Genomic DNA, 19,011 nt, shown 5'->3' with positions numbered 1-19,011 from the left:
TCTGCGGTCAACTATTTTCCGATAACTGACCGTTGCTATGGACTTAATGACCGCTGTCAAGGAAAGTGGCCTTTTTGCCTCTAATTCACGTCTTTCGTAGCGCTCCGCAAGTAGTACGGTAACTTATCAATGGAGTTTCAGCGGACGGTTGAGCAGCTGTGTTCTAAAGAATGTTCAACTGTCTTTGAAGTTCAACGTCTTTGGCGAACTATTTCTCTCCTTTTAAACACTACGTATAGTAACAAATGCATTGTAAAAAGACACACGGTGTTAAGTAATTTGTTTGTTTTAGTTGTAACCGTATAATAAGCGGGATAATGTATAGAACGCCGGTCATTGTCGGGAAAATAAGCCCCTTCAGGGTGAAGCAACACCCCTCCGCTTTCGCGTCGGGGTGCTGTTCGCCCTGTCGGGGCTTATTTTCCCGGCAATGACCTGCGTTCCATACATTATCCCTTACATATAGGACACCACGAAAAAAAAAAATCACACCTCAGATAACACAATAACAAATAAAGAAGTGCTGATTACTGATGCTGCTTCGCAGTGTTTCCGCTGGTAGACACATGAGCTCAAGAACACGACGTCCTTCAGCACCAACACTGCCTGTGGGCAGAGGGCACACAGAGGGAGGCTGCAGCTCAATCTCACTAAGTAGCTTCAGACCCCCCCCGAGCCCCCCCAGTGTGACTCCACTCCACTCTGCATATGTGGCTCATTCCTCTCCCCAGGCCGGGTGCCAGGTCCCTGGCCTGGCTCCAGCAGAGGAGCGCCCCCCTAGGCCACGGGCCCTGGAAGAGTGTGAGGCATGTCTTGACAGAGGGGTTTCGCTCTGATGGCACTAGGCGCTGGAGCGTGGCCCATTCGCTCCTCATTCCAGACGGATCAACGGTGGAGGGATGCGCTGTTGGCCCAGACCCTGGCTGTCCTAATCAAACTGTGAATGGAGGACAGGGCTCTGTCTATGTCTATCTATCCCTCCCTTCCTACCTCTCTCCCTGTGTGTGTGTGTGTGTGTGTGTGTGTGTGTGTGTGTGTGTGTGTGTGTGTGTGTGTGTGTGTGTGTGTGTGTGTGTGTGTGTGTGTATGGATTTGGTGTGTATGTGTGTGTGTGTGTGTGTGTGTGGTTGTGTGTGTGTGTGTGTGTCTATGTATGTGTGGGATGAATGCATACTTTTTGTGGTGTCTTGTTTTGCTGGAGGTCTTGGCATGAGATTAAAGCCACAACGTTTTGGGTCTGTGCCGATGCGCTGACCAACTCTGCAAATTTCAAAGTTTGTGTGCGTGTAAAAGGGTAAAAGGGTTACTGTGTGCATGCATGTAAGTGTGTGTGTGTGTGTGTGTGTGTGTGTGAGTGTGTGTGTGTTGGCTCTGCCTGCTGTTTCTGGAGTGTGTTTAAAGACTCAGTATCATCCTGTCATTTCATGGCCCACTGCCTTTGCACACAAGCCCTGCTCCCCGTGGATGTTTTTGATTCAGGGCCACTTGTTATTCCAGGAGGAGTGCGCTTCTGGAAGTGCTTCAGTCGCCACGGGAACGCAGGGTCAGGGCGACGGGGTCAACTTCCAGCAAAAGCTTTTTATTTTGGTCCACAAGCCCAGAAACAACTCCCACTGTGCTAAAAGCATCCGCCGCAAGGCCCATTCTTATCTGATCCTGCCTTTGTTTGCTGTGTATGATGGCGCACACTTGCTAGGGGCCCTCAGTGGGAGTGACGCCACACCTGGGGATCTGTAGGGTAGACCTACCAGTCCATTTGGTGGCCCCGGCTGCTCACGTCATGGCAAAGACCGGCACTTTATGACCACTATCGGGACACTGTAAAGAATAAGTGGCCCCCCAAGCCTTGACAGAAGTCAATAAAGCCTGTGTGTGTGTGTGTGTGTGTGTGTGTGTGTGTGTGTGTGTGTGTGTGTGTGTGCCAGTTAGTGTTGGGCTCATGGATGACGCAGTGCTCAGCTGAGCTGAAGTAGTGGAGCAGTTACATAAGAGGGGTCCCACTGGTTATGTCACCTCCCATCAAGTGCAGGTGCATGGACACAATGTCACGGTTTGTCTGTGGCTTTGCCCGCCATCCTGGACCTAACGCTGCCGACTAACCACACAAAGAGAGCACACACAGGAGAGGTGAACAGCTACAGAGCAGCTTAATCAGTATTCAGCAGGGTCAGAGATCAAGGCTGGACCCACACTAGTCCAACAATGCACTCTTCATAAACTGTATGAGGTCTTGTTTGAGGAGTTTTTGTGTGTATTTGTGTGTGCGTTTATATGTATATGTGTGTGTGTGTGTGTTTGTATATAAATATATATATATATATATATATATATATATATATATGTGTGTAAGTATATATAGATCTATATATATATATATATATGTGTGTGTGTGTGTGTGTGTGTGTGTGTGTGTGTGTGTGTGTGTGTGCATGTGTGTGTGCTTGCAATCAGAGCAAACTGCTCCTCCTCATCCCAGGCTTCCTGGTTTTAAGCAAACAAAAGGTGTGTGTGCCGAGGAGGACGGCACTCCAACCTGACAACCTGAGTGGATGGGAGGCTGGAGTATCTACTATGACTCTGTCCACACACACACACTCAAAAAGCATGCACACCCAACACTCCTGCCACCACGGGAATTTGTGACAGACACGGCGAGGACGCCCGCATCTGGAGAGACTCTCAGCGGCAGACAACAGGGGACAGGGTGAGCACTTAGCATCAAGTAGAATTGACTGATTTTAATGCAGCCGGGCAGCAGGCATCGAGGGGAATGTCTTTTTTACGCCGTTGCTTGGTTTCAGAAAATCAATAATAGAGGAGCACAGTTGGTGTCTGGCATCGATACTCCCATTTAATTTTTCTTTTTTGTTTTCCTTCTCTTTTTTTTTTTTACAGCACCTATGTGCTGCCAAGACATATGAAAGCACTTTTCAAATGGGGATAATTTATAAAGAAACAACTCTGGATTAAATTTAATGTTCCTGGACTCGGGCATTCGCTGAACCCAGGAGGACATGGAAGGCAGTAAACATTACACGATGAGAGCCTAATACTTTCAGCCTGTTATCTCCAGACAACAAACCAGAATTAGAATCCAGTGGAAACTGGTCGATGACCGAGCGCCTCGTGCAATGTGTGCGCCAACTGCTCATTACTGGAAGTACAGATTGTAAAAAAAAAAACCTTGTGGACGCGAACGGAGAGGACAGCGTGTCCGGATGCCGCCTGTGAACGTGTTTCAAGCAAACAGCGTTTTGACCACGTCAACACTTCAATTAGCAAGGTGGCGCCTCTTCAAGCGATAGCGTGGGGGAAATGATCACTGTTGTGTACAAGTGGGAATGGAGGTGTGAGAGGATGTCACTCTGATGCTCCTTTGCCATCCTCATTACCACTCTTGTCAGTCTAATTATCAGAGTAAGCATCAGATAGCGAAAAAACTAGATCAGCAATGAGAGAAGGGGGAGTGATTAATGGATCCAGTGTTTGGAATGCCAGCGCTACTGAAGGCAGGTTGGCCTGGGACATACAGCAGCTGCTGGTGCCCACCCTGGATGCCCTTATCATGCTGACGGGCACCATCGGGCATGCTCTGGTGATCTTCGTCCTAGCTGGGAGGAGGAAGAGGACGGCTGGGCCACCGCACGGTACCGACACCCTGCTGCTGGCGCTCAGCGCGTCCGACCTGCTTCTGCTGGCCTGCCTGCCCTTCCACACGGCCGCCATCGCCCTGGGCACCTGGCCCTTCGGCAACTTCCTGTGCAAGGCCATCAGCTTCCTGGGCGTGGCCTGCAGCGGCGCCAGCGTCTTCACCCTGTCCGCGCTGGCCGTGTCGCGCTACCTGGCGGTGGTGCACCCGACCTGGGCATTCGGGCGCACTGGCCGCTGGCTAAACGCTGTGGTGGCTTTGCTCTGGGTGCCGGCGTGTGCACTGGCTGCGCCACAGTTCGCCTTCCGGGAGGTGGGCGCCCCGGTAGGCCCGGTCCACTGCTTCGCCTTCCTGTCCAACCTGAGCCAGCGCGTCTACGGCACGGCTCTCTTCCTGGTAGGTTTTGCGCTACCGCTGGCCGTCATCGTGCTCATGTACGCCAAGATCTACTGCTTCCTGCGGAACACGCGGCGCCAGGGCCGGGCACCGCAGCTGGAGCGCTACCAGAGCCAGGTGACCAAGACGTGTGCCCTGCTGGTGCTGGTGTTCACGCTCTGCTGGCTGCCCTCCTACGTCCTCATGCTCATGCTCATGCTGGTGGGCGACAGGCTCGGCGGCACCGGCTCGCTCCACTACCGCTCGTTTGCCATCTGCGCCCGGCTGCTGGCGTCCTCGTCCACCGTGGTCAACCCCGTGCTCTACGTTTTCATGTCGCACAAGTTCCGCCAAGAGCTGATAGGCCTGAGCAGGCACCGCTGCCGCGACTGCAAAGAATGCTGGGTTTACTGTCCTGGGCTGGGCCGGGACAAGGTGCAGCCGTTTAACCCCGTGGAGCTGGAGACACCGCCGCCTCAAGGATAGAGGAAGGAACATACTGACACTCTATGCTGCACAGACAGCCACACAACTGCCTCGGACTGTGGATATCTTATTTTGGGTTGGGCTGGAATGTCTGACTGGTTTTATTGTTGCAGAAATTGATTGAATTGATAATACATTAACTGTTTGTTTTTTTTAATCACTCTGTGTTATCTGGGGACTATTTGATTCACCTTTTTCCCTACTTGATTCAAATATATTCTATTCTATTAATATAAATGATGTATCATATTCATCAAATTAGCTCCTTATACAAAAATACTTTCTTCCGCACACACAAAACTGCACGACATAGCTAATCTCGTGTAAAATGCTAAAAAAATGCTAGTGTAAAATAACCAAAAAATACATAACTCAGTAATATAAATACAGTAACTAGTTTTTAATTAGTTAGTTGGCTTTTCTAACAGAATTATAAATTCTAACATAAAGATTCAACTAGTCCACCAGTGGTATTCCTGTAGTTAATACGTTGCAGCTCTCTTAGATCATGTTACTGTATGAGAGTGTCAGCTTGAGTAATGCTGTAAGCTACGCATCTGCCATTGGAACATTCTCTTTCAGAGAGTTCTCTTCTCCCTTTGTCCCTGAGACATGAGAACTGTGAAAACTCAGCCTTTTCCATTTCAAAATGGAAAAATATATATTATTTTCTACAAAAGTCAAGTTATGAAGAAACACATACTCTGCAACTCAGTCAGAATGATTCCATGACCCATCAGTTGAGAAAACACTGTGCCTGTGCGATCACTAAACTTTTCCTTTATAATAGGTCTGTATGTATAACGTGTCGGATCATCTGAGACGTGACGCACTTCTCTGAGGACTTGGCGAAAGTGTTTCACGTCTACTTTGACTCTTTTCTTGGGTCAGCTGGAAACTGTAACGAGCAAATTAAAGTTTGATTGCGTGTGACAGGAACAAAATGGTGGCCGAGGCTGCTCTGGAGGTTTAACTGGATCAAGCATCATTTGTTCTCAATTTTCCCTGTAATTATGGAGAAGAGATTGAGGCTGGAGAGCAAGTCTCTGCGTCCTCTTCTACCTGTCAATCTACCTCTCTCCTCTAATCTGTTTTGGGACAAACTCTAATTACACACCAGTTGTCTCGGGACTCCTTGTAGATTGGATACAAAATTGGGTCCCATTCGTTATTTGTTCTACTCACATGAGCAGGATAGTGGGAGTGTGTGTCCGTGTGTGTGTGATACAAGTATTCCCCGGGGATGCTCTGTTATTTTAGTCTTCAAAGTGAGGTAGAGGGAGTAAGATGAAATATGACATTCTGTAATTTGTGGAAGAGAAACAGCATCGCTCAGCAGAGGGAGGCTTGAGATGGGTCAGAGCAAGAGAAGATTAAGGTTACTGACCCACACACAAAGAGTCTGGGGGAAGTTCTTAATGCATGGCCTCTTATCAAAACGATCCTTTAGAAAGCGAGGTACTTTGAGGTCAAACCATTTTTTCAGGGACTGAGCATTAAGAAAGGGGCAGAATCCACTGAATCTATTAACCAACAACAGCCTTGCTGGGGTAGTTATATCACTAACATTAGCAAAAACTGAATTTGAAAATAAAACTCCAATTATAACATCCCCTGATATGCTTTTTTTTAATCACAGAAGGTGTTTAACAATGCATCCCGACCCAGGATTTAAGACCCGTGAAATTACATTGGGCTAAAAAAGAAAGAGTGGCCATTCAGAGTGAAGCATCACTCTAATTTCTCCTGAGTTGGAGTGATTCATCAGAGTGGCAGAGTTCAAGGCAAAGACTCCAGAGGTGAACCAGAACAGATAAGCCACAATCTCTTGTGGCCTTACTCCACTCTCACACCGTTTGTGCGCCTGTGTCCTGAGTTTGCGCCAAACTCACACAGAGGGACACACACACACACACACACACACACACACACACACACACACACACACACACACACACACACACACACACACACACACACACACACACACACACAAAAAGAGGCACTCACTCTCCACAAGTGTCCTGCGGCCTGTCCCGTCGTCGTCGATCTGCTGGATGTTGCCAAAGTGGATGTCGCTGAAGAAGATGCGGTTGTTCTGCCTCTGGCCACCCGGGCCGCTTGCGCCCCCGCGGTAGTCGAAGGCCAGTGCGATGACATTCTTCATGTGCTCAGGGTCCTCAAAGGGCTTTATGGGCGCGTTGAGGTTGGTCTCGTCCGACAGGTGGATGCTCTTGAGGATGGTGCGCTCCGAGTAGAGCAGGTAGCCCTCGTAGTCGCGGCAGCTTCGCCCGTCCTCCGCCAGCATGCCGTGGGCACAGGCGCACGTGCGCTGGTCGCCGCCGCGGAACAGGCACAGCTGTTGGCAGCCACCGTTCTTGTCCCGACACACATTGGTTCCTGAGGGTGGATACGCACAACCACAAAGAAATGCACACAAATTAGCACCGACCTTCCACAAATGGTTCATTAGAATCAGCTTTTTACAAATTTACATTGGTCTTCAAAGTTGTAGCCCAGCTACATGAACGTTTATTTGGTGTTAATTATGATGTTTTCAACAACTCCTTGAGGCATGCAGCTGACCAGTTCAGCTATAACTTGTAGAGAAATACTCACAGTCAATGTGAAGTCACACTGAGGAATCCTAGCGTAACACTATAACCAATGAAACCTGAAACTACTCCTCACACATGACAAAGACTACACTCAATGATTTTGTCCTTAAGCAGGCGAAGCCAAGCGTCAGTTCACCCACCTTGTTGCCTGGCACGGTTGAAGACTTTGATGTCTTTCAGCTGGACGCCAATGCCAGTCCTCAGGTACATGGACTCCGTGGCGTTGTCTTTGTGACCCCTCTTGATGGAGCCATTAGCATGGGTTCTACAGAGGACACAGACGTCGGATGAGCATCGTCTTGTGAAACCGTGCCGACAACGTTTCTTTATTCTTAACTGGTGTGATAACGGAGCACAAAATGTGCCGTGTTTGACGACTATTAAAGGAAATTGAGTGCAAAAGCTTTGGGTTTATTTGGTTAACCACGCATGCAAATGACACCTCACAGTAATAATGACGGTGAGAGAAGAGGAGGCAGCAGAGTGAGAGACGGAGAGAAAATGAGAAAAGGAGAGCCTTTCAAAAAGCCGTTTATTTATCCATCAAGAAAGTCAAAGAAAGGGTATTGAGTTAATAAAACGTGAGTATGTCTTCGTTACAGTACCACCAGCCCAAGGGAGGGGGGAGGAGAGAAAGAGATAAAGACAGGGGGAGAGAGAAAGGAGTCAAGAGCATGTAGGGGAGCCTCACCTGTCACTCCAGTAGATGTAGTCCTCAAACACGGAGACGGCAAACATGTCCATGTTGTTAGTGCTGAGAACCATCTCACGGTTCTCACCAGTCTCAAGGTCAATGCGCTCAATCTTGTCTGTACGAGCGTCACACCAATACAGCTTGCCATCCTAAAGACACAAAAACAGATACACACACACACACACACACACACACACACACACACACACACACACACACACACACACACACACACACACACACACACACACACACACACACACACACACACACAACACCACAGCATTAGCACAAATTCTGACATCGTCATTGTCATAGCAACATGACAGGGCTGGCAATGAAACTGGCATGATTGGTTTAGTGTAATTTGCCCTAATGTGCAGGTCAGTCAGGTGAACGAGACACATGGGAATGGTGGTTTTAATAGTCATAGTGGTTTTGGGGTCACTCAGAGGGTTATGTGGTGTGTGTGTGTGTGCAGAAGAAGGAGTTTGGAAGGTGGTACAGACCGGGTAATCTATGGAGATACCGTTGGGCCAGCTGATGCTGACATTCACCAGCACCGCCCTTTCTGAGCCGTCCAGACGGGAGCGCTCAATACGCGGGTACTGCCCCCACTCTGTCCAGAACAGATAACTACAAACACACATTAGGTGTAATTAATATCCCACCACACAGTTCCACTCACATCACAGACAGTACTACCACTCTCACACACACACACACACACACACACACACACACACACACACACACACACACACACACACACACACACGCACAAGCACAAGCACAAGCACAAGCGCACATACACCCACACACGCAAATAGCAGAACCACTGTGGAAGAACCACTAATCGAAGAGTGAAGTAACTGTTTTTCTTCTTTCCCCATAGCAGCATCCTGTACCAGCCAGAGCTGGATTCATAACCACAGAGCAAATATTAGCCCATTAATAACCCTCCGCTGGCAGCACAAATAACCCCCATGGAACACCTCCACCACCTCCTGCTGCTGCTCTCCCAGGTCGGAGGCAGCAGGAGGCAGAGCCCCAGCCCTAGCCTGGTCTGGCCCAGCATACCCACCCTTTGGCAGGGTGCACGGCGATGGCACGGGGCTTATCCAGGCCCTGGGAGATCACCACATAACGGAAGGAACCGTTGAGCCGAGCCACCTCAATAACGTCAAAGCCCTGGTCTGTCCAGTAGATGTTGCCTGAAAAAAAGAATTGACGGTAAAATGAAGAGCTGGTTATAACTCTCTGTGTTAACTTGCAGTGGTAAACGTCTGGTATGTCAATAATGGGATCTGGTCTAGGATACTAGAAGAATCTATCATACTCCAAAAAAAACCTTTCAGGCATGCAAGAACACATTCAACCAGGTCTGAAACCTCAGACAGTCTGTGTTTCGAAACAAAAACCATAACCAATAAAGAATGAGACACAAAACCATAACCATTAAAGAACCCATCCAACACTAGTTTTAAAGGCTGTTTTGAGGTCTCCATCGAAAGTGATACTTTCGACTAGCCTTTTGGAACTTTTCACAGAAACTGCATCTTGTAATTTCTCATAGCTTGGTGGGAAAGGGGATTTCAGGACGGTATTTGTGATAATCTGCACTTGTGCCCTGTCAAATTACCTACTTCAGCCTGTAAGCCTTCATCATCTCCAGCTTTACCTTGCAATCACACCTGGCTTTCTGGAAAATCTAACTTCAAATTTCGATTTTTTTTTTTTAGAGGCTCAGCTGGTAGTAATATTGTTATGTAATGCAGTGTTAGACTATGCCCTTGTGTGTGTGTGAGAGAGCAAGCAGTATAACAGCAACTTTTAAGACCTCACTTCCAATTCAACTGTTCCTGCTGCCTTTTCACACTCATAGCATGAAACATGTTTAGAATCTATAGAAGTGTAGCATATACGAGAGCGTGAGAGAGCGTGGGAGATGAAGGCGCCGAATTGTGTCTGACCTGCGATCCAGTCCACGGTGATGCCCTCCACTCGGCCGATGCCGTTGGTCACCACCTCTTCCCTCCAGGTCTGGTCTCGCTTTGCCCGGCTGATGGTGCTCATGCCCATGTCCACCCAGTAGATGGTGTCGTTCTCTGCACGGGGAGAGGGGAAGACACGCCATAGGATCAATGCATGCTAATGTATACGCACACAGACAGAGAGACCGATAGCCAAGTGTGTAAGTTCTCAGATACACACGCATGCTTATACTATATACGCACACAGACAGAGAGACCGACAGCCAAGTGTGTAAGCTCTTGAATACACACACAAATCAACTTTGCCACACTTAATTCAACCACAGACAGCCTATCAAGAAGTCCTCACCTGCATGGAAGTCGATGCCCACTGCCAGAGAGGTGCCAGCCACAGGCACCAACGCATCGGATTTATCGGAGGGGTCCAGCGGGATGCCCCTGATGCCCTCATGCACCGAATACAGCAGGAACGAACCCATGCCTGTAGATTGTCATCATAATCAAAAACACATAGAATTACACACATTACTCAGGCGTCTAGTATGGAGGGTATTTCCATCATCTGATTAAAAGATGAACTGATAGAGGATGGAGCTGGAGGTGTTTGGCTGGCAGGGTGTGAGTGCATCAGGTCACATCACGGTACCTTCACAGGACTGCTGACCACTCTTGAGGCTGTAGCCAGCGGTGCACATGCAGGCTCTGGTGGTTTTGGACGTGGGGAGACAGAGCTGGGAGCAGCCGCCATTGTTGTTACTGCACAGGTTGACACCACCTGGAGAGGGAGCAAACGTTTTTGAACTCCTCCGAAAGCCAAGAGATCAACTGAAATGACAGCTGCACTTAAACACACACACACAGACAGACGCACACACACAGACGCACACACACAGACGCACAAACACAGACGCACACACGCACAACCACACACACACACACCTTGCTGCACGGTCTCATTGTAGATCTTCATGTGCATCATAGGGGAAGTGTTGTTTCTCAGAATCTTCCAGTCGCCCCCGTCGCTCTTGTTGCAGGTGCCCACCTGATCAGAGCCGTGATCAGCCCACCACAGCTTATCACCTGCGGAGCACAGCTCAGCATGACCTCACACGCTCACACTTAGAGACACACACACAGTCTGACTCGCACACACACACATCGCCATACTGCTTAACCTTCTAGTCACTTCTAGTCACTTCCATGTACAACATCGTGAAAAGAAAAAGACACATGCACACACACAGACATTCACACACACACACACACTCTGACTGACTCGTCTGCCCCTTTTCAAGGAATGCTTGGTGACAGAATGCAAACATTTGCTGTCAGATGACATGACCATCATCCACTGGTATGCAAACACATGTTGTCACATATCATACTGCATTATTATACAACTCCCTCAGGCAAACGTCACAGCAGTTCAGAGCCAAAGGCATCACTCATGCTCGTAACGTCCTACCACATAGCACAAGCTGCATTTGAACTCACCATGATCAAATATGCGGCGTATATTCGTTGAGAATAAATGAATGATGAGTTTACAGTAGTGTTCTAGCAACCAACCTATGGTATGTTGTCTTTTCTGATACACTGTGTGTTTTGCGGCATGAGTTTTTGTGGATGTTAGTGCCTCTCACCCATGATGGCCAGTGCGGTGGCTTTAGTCAGCTTGCCCTTGGCTGCCTCCAGTACCTCCAGGTCGGACCCATCCAGCTTGCAGCGGTTAATGGTGTTGTTCCCGGAGCTGATCCAGTAAAGACACTCCTCATCAAAGTCAATGGACAGACCTGCCAGACGCAGCGAGACAAACACACATGTTTTATGGGGGGGGGTGTAGGTGGGGGTGGGTTTCAACCAGGCTGTGGATTGTAGATTGTAGGATCACTCACCAACAGGCGCCTTCTGATTGGAGAACAGGGTGGTCATGTTGGTGCCGTCCATGTTGGCCATGTTGATGGTGTTACCATCTGTCCAGTATAGTTTCCTAAAGAGAGAGAGAGGAAGAGAGAGAAAAAAAGAGAGGATGAGGGAGACAGAAAAAAAACAATAAGGCTTGTGAGCGAATGCTCAGCAGTTGTCAAAGATGTTCCATTTTGCAGACCTGATTATATGACTGACACCACTGTAGACCCATGGTTCTATGGCATTTTATATATTTTTTACACATTGCTATTAACAATAAGCAATACGTTTCAAAACAATTCACAGAGCCTGAGGCCTAAAACCATACATGGAGCCATGCAGGGGTTTTCAGTTTTAGACTAATTTTGTTGCGTCTCTTTTACAGAATGTATGGTATGGAACTTTACATTCAACAGCTTCATGGTAGAGACACACTGACCCTAATATACCCCCTCTCTCTCTCACACACACACACACACACACACACACACACACACACACACACACACACACACACACACACACACACACACACACACACACACACACACACACACACACACACACACACACACACACACACACACACACACAGATGTTTCACATTAGTCATGGAGCAACCTGGCCTTTTGGAGTCTAGGGGAGATCTAACAGTAACTCCTTTAGTTAAATATAGGGTAGGTTGCAGGTCATAGGTCACAGCCCGATGACCCCAGAGGAAAAACAAACGTTTGGAATTATGACCCCGGTGGCCAATACTGCTAATGGTGCACTTCTCTGTGTGTGTGTGTGTGTGTGTGTGTGTGTGTGTGTGTGTGTGTGTGTCTGTGTGTCTGTATGAATGTGTGCTCTCACAAGCAGTCACTGTCTCTCTTTCACTCTCTCCCTCCTGCTCATATGTTGGTATGCCTGTAAATCAGGGCCTGTTCAAAGGGACTCGTGACAGACACAGACAGATGTGGGGAAAAAATGAAAGAGAAGGGGGGCAGAGGGGAGAAAAAAAATGGGGATGAGCAGAGCTGTCGGCAAAGATGGAGAGGTGACAAAGAAATAGACAAAAAAGACAAATGGAAAAAAAAGGAGGGGAAAGAATTGACTGCAAAAGGTAGACGCACAGTAGGAGAGAGGAAGAAACTCCTCGTCCTCCACTGCTGTCAGTTCCTGACAGATGTCATGTCACGTCATGTCAGTGAGCCTGTCGGGGTTAGAGAAATGGGAACTCAGGGGGGAGTTGAACTCCAGAATCCCTCGGCCAGGGAGAGAAGCGTGGGAGTGGGAAGAGCAGAGAGGAGCTCTGAGTATGTGCTTGTGAAAGTACTGGCCTCTGAGGAAAACTGTGCTGCGAGTTGGTTGTATCTCGAGTGTTGTGACGTGTGTGTGTGTGTGTGACGGGAGAGTCCCAGGTGAGGAGGTGAGAGGTGTGTGATGGGAGAGGCCCAGGTGAGGAGGTGACAGGTGTGTGACGGGAGAGTCCCAGGTGAGGAGGTGACAGGAGAGCCCTAGGTGAGGAGGCGACAGGTGTGTGTAAATGGATGTTGTGGCGGTTCTGCCGTACCCTAGGATAGGATGCAGCACCAGACAGTGGGGCTTGTCGAGGCCTTGGATGACGGCGTTTTTGAAGGAGCCGTCCAGACGGGCCACATTGATCTGCTTCTTGTTGGCGTCGTAGCTCGTCCAGAACAGGTTCCTGGACACCCAGTCCACTGCCAGGCCCTGGGCATTGGGCAGGTCTGGTTTGAAAAAAAAAAAGCATACAGACAAAAAGGAAACATCAGATGATTGAGCACAACATCTTGAAACCACGTAGAGATGCTTTATTGCATAAAAATACACAGAGCTGCAAGGTATTCACCCATTGAACCGTCACAGTGCCACATGAACGTATACATCTCGCTTTCTTGAAGCTGAGGCTGAACGAGAATGAACTTAAATGCGGTGGTCCTCACCAGCTGAAACCACCGTCTCTACACCGGTGCCGTTGATGAAGGCTCTCTTGATGGTCTGGGTGCGCACGTCCGACCAGTAGATCCTCTGCTCCAGAGCGTCGTAATCCACAACGGTGACGTTATCGATGTCGGGCACGGTGAAGGAGATGATGTAGTTGTAATACGGGTTGTCAAGGTCCACTCCTCTGATCTCGATCTGCCTGGCGTACAGCAGGAACTGACGTGACTCTGCACGTACAGAAAAAAAAAAAAGACAAGAAAAAAGTTAACTTCTGTAATAAGAAAGATGGGCGGCGTCCGCTACATTAGTTTCAAGACAATAATTTATACAGCACTTCCTTGCGGGACCCTGATAAAGCAATTACGCTCAAACAAATGTCCTTTAATGAATATGTGCAGCAGCCGCAGTGTCTGGGGAGGAATTTGCAAAAGCTCATCCATCTGAATGAGTGTCAGAACAAAGACGCCAGTTCATTGTCTTTGTCGGGTCCCAACTTGCCTTAACCTTTGGTGTTTTAAAACCAGAGCTGTTTTTAAAGCAGCTCTAAATGGCTTTACAATGTGGACCACTGGGGGGAAGGTCACATGCTAAGGGAAATGTGCTAGCTATGCTGCAGTGAAGTGGTAGCTGGGGAGCAGTTGGAGAATGAGAAAAACATGAGCGAGGGAGAGAGAGAGAGAGAGAGAGAGAGAAAAAGACAGACAGAGAGAAGGGGGGGGGGCTGTGGATGCATACAGGGAGGAGGAGAAAGAGAGACAAAATAAAAGAGTGAGGGAATGAAATGAATAAAGAAAGAAGGAGAAAGAAAGCCGATGAAAGAAGGGAGTGCCACGTCAACCTGAGCGCGGAGTCCCTGCCTGGCTGCGCTGCCTGGGGCGACGCCAGCGTTAGCGGCTAGGCTTCACCTGGAGGGGGCTCTGTTCCGGTTGGCCTGGGCTCCCACGCCAGGCTGGCGGAGGCGGCTCCGCTGCATACTAAAGAACCCCCGCCAGCGGCCTGCCCTCCTCCCAGGGCCCCTCTCTTAACCAGCCAGAAAATAAGATCACTCCCCACGCACAGCATCCAGCCCTCTCTCCACATCTCACTTCATCCCCCTTTCTCATCCCCATCTCTCTTCATCTCTCTCACATTTCTTTCCTCTCTTTGGTGTATTACTGTAACAGGACTGGAAATTCAAGACACATGCCACAAAGTATCTGCCAATGCGAGCACAATAGGCCAATGTAGACTAAAGGCACATGCATTCTAAAGTGTGTAAAATATGAATATATATATCAATGCTGACACTGTAGCTCCATTTAGAATCTGAGGGAGAGAAAGAAGGCAGCCACGCGTCCTTCGGCGAACTATACCGAAACGAGAAAGGACATGATGCCATAGTGTTCTCATTTCTATATGGCCGACGGAACTGCAACGAAGGGCTCTGGTTACTATTTGCCCTGAAACAGCAGTTGAAGTGGAACTGCAGTCATGCATAACTGTACAACCAGGCTCCGATGTCCGAAGCAGGCTACATACAGTGATCACACGTCACAGGTTTGAGTTTTTCACTAAAGCAGGTACATTCTCTCAGTAAATCGGCAGTGACAGATTATACAAAGCATGCCCTGTGTCTGCGGTCGATCACAAGTTTATCAAGAATGAACCGGTGGGGTAGACCGGTGACTGGTAATGAAGTGTCACTTGTTGCGTACCGAAGCAGGTCTGTTTGTCCGGTTGGAGCTTCATGAGGTGAGGGCAGGCGCAGGAGAAGGTCTGGTTGTAGTTGATGAGGCACAGGTGAGTGCATGGCCCTCTGCCACCATTAGCAGCGCACGGGTTTGGAGCTGTGGAGGACAGAGAGACGGAGAGAGAGATTAAACAACATGGAGGTCAATAGAGGCCATCAACAGTGGGACCGTGACGTAAAACAAACCAAGAGAAGATGAATATGAAGTGCATCATTTCGAAAAGAGTATGTATGTATGAGTGAAAGAGGGGGGGGGGGGGGGGAAGGGCACAAGAAAAAAGAAACATAGATTTCCCCATTAAACTGAACTATGCCGCACTGTCTTTAATTTATTTAAACAGCCGGAGAAGGGGATGGCGAGATCGAAAGCGAGAGGAGAAAGCGAAAGAGACGTTGCGACTCTGACAGGTCTTGTCAGCTGGTGTCAGTGCGCCTGGGCAGAGCTGTCAGTCACAGCGGCCCTGCTCCTCTCCCCTCCTCCCCACTCCTTCTCCCCGGGTCTGGCTGGCAGGATGCTCACAGTCCCACAGTACACCACTGGAATGACTGACAGCTTCCTTGGAAAACCACACAGCCCGTTTTCCCAGGCCTGCGCCGTAACTGACACGGTCGACCGGCTCAGGGGCGTCTTTATCTAGCCCCGGCACAGAGCTCGGTATGATGGCAATGACCCCGCAACATCACAGACTTCGTCTCAGCTCTACCCCGGTTTGTAACCACATGAAAGCACAAGAGATGGGGAAAACAACAGAGAGCTTCTAAAAGGTCACAAGGCACCAGGGGCTGAGAGAGAGAGAGGGAGAGGGAGAGGGAGAGGGAGAGGGAGAGGGAGAGGGAGAGGGAGAGGGAGAGGGAGAGAGAGAGAGAGAGAGAGAGAGAGAGAGAGAGAGAGAGGGAGAGGGAGAGGGAGAGGGAGAGGGGGGCAGAGAGAGAGAGAGGGAGAGAGAGAGATAGATAGATAGATAGATAAAGAGGGAGACAGAGAGGTGGTGGGAAAAAAACTAAAAAACAGAAATAAATAGAGGCGGTAAGACAGAGGGGAGAAATGGGAGGTTTAAAAGGAGAGAAAAGAACCAGAGAGAGAGAGAAAGACGGTGAGAGTGAGTGCTTTCAGAGCATGATGGATTGTGCAGCTCCGGATCCGTCTGCTGCAGTCATTGTCTGCAGGAGCCTGTGGAGGCGTGGCCTGTCGTCTGGGGAGGATGACGGGCCAGACAGGAGGACGGGCTCCCCGCTGGAGCGTCTGCAGCTGCACACTCACCTTGAGGCTGTCTGGACGGATGGTACACCTGCAGGTCAAAGGGCTGCGTGTTGGTGCGCTGGACCACAGTCACGTCGTGGCCAGTCCACTTGTTGGCCTTGGCCAGCGTGTTGGTGCGCCAGTCGGTCCAGTACACCTCGCCCCCGTACATGGTGACGGCGAATGGGTGAGACAGGTACTCATGTCCCCGGAGGACTTCGATCAGCCCGGAACCATCGTAGGAGGCCGAGTAGATGGCGTCTGACCTAAGAGAGGAGGACACCATTTGTAACACTTAGACCAGTGGTTCTTAACCTGGGTTGTTCGTTGAGCCACTCTCAGGAGTTCGGCAGGGGTCAAGACACACGCAGTATGGCCCGGTTCACACTAGCAATGTCGGGCCGTTTTTATACATTCATACGTTTGAAGAAATCATATTTTATTTTTCAAATTACGAAGGGTTCGGTGAATGCACTGATGAAGCTTGCAGGGTTCAGTACCTCCAATAAGGTTAAGAACCCCTGACTTAGACTGATGAGGTGCGTTATGTATGTGCATGTCTGCATGTTTGTGTGTCCATCATTTAGATCTCTTTCTGAATTACCTTGCATCGATCCATAAGATACGTCTCTCTAGGTAATCCACCGTGAGTCCATTGGGCCATCCTCCGTTTCCTGTTTCCCTGTGGATGGTGCGGCGGCCCACGCCACTCATAGAGGCGGCCTCTATCCTGGGGGAGCTAGCATCCCAGTCTGTCCAGAAGAGAATCCTGGAGAAAAAAAAGAAATAAAAAAAAAAACGGGGGCGGGGGGGGGTGGGATGGGTACAAGTGAGTAAAAACACAAGAAAGGACAGCTGAAGGTGACTCCCAGCAGGTAACTCACATGGGGGCTTAGTTAACATCAGCCTCATTCTGCCACTGCAGGAGGCTAGCAGGGTTTTAGCGTTAGCATTCAGTATGACATGACGGGCACACGGCTCAATCATGATATTACACTCTCTGCAGGGTTATGCTATTATCTAAGAACCCCATGCGTGGACATCACCAATCTCAATGCCTAATATCAGCTGTAATCGTCAGCATGAACATGCTAATATCCTAATATGCTAATATGCATGGTTCCGCAGAGCAGGATCCAGCCTCCCACAGGGCTAATGTAAGCCTGATCACAGCATGTCCCACGATGGGTCAGACAGAATGGGTTTCTGCTCCCTGCCAGATAGTCACAGCCAAAAGAACATATCTAGTTCTGTAAAATGCCTTGACACAATGGTCAACATTTACAGCAATATTAATACATAGAATTTGTATTGATCACTTCATTGAATTTCAAGCATTTCCTGTCCTCATGCTCAGCTCTCTGTTCCTTTAAAAGCTCTGCACAGCTATATTTGCTCACTGTAATCATAAAGACTATTTCTGTGTGCTACTTCCAAGGAAAGGCTCTGAGCTGTATAGGGCACAGATATCGCGATGACCTTACCCTTCTCGGGGGTCGAGGGCGATGGCACGGGGGTGCTCCACTTCCCCTGCGAGTAGGGTGGTCCTCATGGTGCCGTCCAGCTTGGCCACCTCGATCTGGTCCAGGTTACTCTCCACCCAGTAGATGTTCCCAGCGATCCAGTCCACAGCCAGACCCTCAGGGGTAGCCAGGCCGTACTGGATCACCACCTCAAAACTGGTGAGGGCTGGTTAGGAGGAGAGACGGTCGTCATCATCATTGTTCCGTCACATCAGGGTATTTCTATGTAGTATTCTTTTGCCATGTTTGTGAATATTGGCCTTTCTTTTAGCATACAGAAATGGCTCAACATGCACATTCTCTGTTCTCTCTCAATAGAGAACCCACTGTGTCAAATGCACTACTCGTAAGAAGAATATGCGCATCATAATGCACATCGCAGGAATAGACAGTGACCAATCCATCCAGTAAAAGGCATAAAATGTGTAAGTGTGAAAGCCACAGACATTTTGACGACACATAAACGGTCATACAGACCACACCATAACACATCTCTAAATCACATTACATCTCAACACAGTTAACATTCAGACTACCCCTTAGTACCAAGTGCCCAGAGACCCCTTTAAGATCCCCGAAGGGCATCTTTGGATAAAGCAGGCACGTCCCAAGTGCCACTCCACAGAGGAGGGAGATCCCTCGGGAGGCTAACCACAAAGAGTGTGGGAGGGAATCCCACTGGCGAATGCTTCTTTCTGTTTGGTGACGGCCCACAAACCAAAAGGCCTGCTGCCGCAGTCATAATGAGACACTCATGTGTGTGAGTGTGTGTGTGTTTCTCATTTTCTGTGCTTTCTGAGAATGTGATGACATTGATGCAAGAAACTCCTCTCATGCTGTTGTTTCTG

At 49.0% G+C, this 19,011-nt stretch overlaps 2 protein-coding genes across 2 annotated transcripts in view; one reads left to right on the top strand and one right to left on the bottom strand.

The window, feature by feature from the left end:
* lrp1ab (low density lipoprotein receptor-related protein 1Ab) overlaps nucleotides 1-19,011 on the bottom strand; it is a 112,733-nt gene that overhangs the window by 29,225 nt on the left and 64,497 nt on the right. The window contains exons 25-41 of the mRNA XM_080832144.1: nucleotides 18,125-18,329; nucleotides 17,245-17,409; nucleotides 16,662-16,906; nucleotides 15,366-15,497; nucleotides 13,671-13,898; nucleotides 13,280-13,454; nucleotides 11,712-11,806; nucleotides 11,460-11,609; nucleotides 10,756-10,896; nucleotides 10,463-10,591; nucleotides 10,166-10,297; nucleotides 9,796-9,930; nucleotides 8,907-9,036; nucleotides 8,332-8,458; nucleotides 7,820-7,971; nucleotides 7,269-7,393; nucleotides 6,521-6,910 (exon numbers count right to left, since the gene is read on the bottom strand). Coding sequence (XP_080688270.1) covers nucleotides 6,521-6,910; nucleotides 7,269-7,393; nucleotides 7,820-7,971; nucleotides 8,332-8,458; nucleotides 8,907-9,036; nucleotides 9,796-9,930; nucleotides 10,166-10,297; nucleotides 10,463-10,591; nucleotides 10,756-10,896; nucleotides 11,460-11,609; nucleotides 11,712-11,806; nucleotides 13,280-13,454; nucleotides 13,671-13,898; nucleotides 15,366-15,497; nucleotides 16,662-16,906; nucleotides 17,245-17,409; nucleotides 18,125-18,329 — 2,856 coding nt within the window. The remainder of the gene's footprint in view (nucleotides 1-6,520; nucleotides 6,911-7,268; nucleotides 7,394-7,819; nucleotides 7,972-8,331; nucleotides 8,459-8,906; nucleotides 9,037-9,795; nucleotides 9,931-10,165; nucleotides 10,298-10,462; nucleotides 10,592-10,755; nucleotides 10,897-11,459; nucleotides 11,610-11,711; nucleotides 11,807-13,279; nucleotides 13,455-13,670; nucleotides 13,899-15,365; nucleotides 15,498-16,661; nucleotides 16,907-17,244; nucleotides 17,410-18,124; nucleotides 18,330-19,011) is intronic.
* LOC308360315 (galanin receptor type 1) lies at nucleotides 3,369-4,510 on the top strand (the record flags this gene model as incomplete). The annotated part of the gene is given in 2 exon segments (XM_080832142.1): nucleotides 3,369-3,438; nucleotides 3,441-4,510. Coding segments are annotated over 2 exon segments (1,140 nt in total).

This window comes from Sprattus sprattus, assembly GCF_963457725.1.
Source record: "Sprattus sprattus genome assembly, chromosome: 2".
Classification (NCBI taxonomy): domain Eukaryota; kingdom Metazoa; phylum Chordata; class Actinopteri; order Clupeiformes; family Clupeidae; genus Sprattus; species Sprattus sprattus.
The sequence above is the reverse complement of the archived record's forward strand: the minus strand, read 5'-3'. Positions and strand labels throughout refer to the sequence as shown.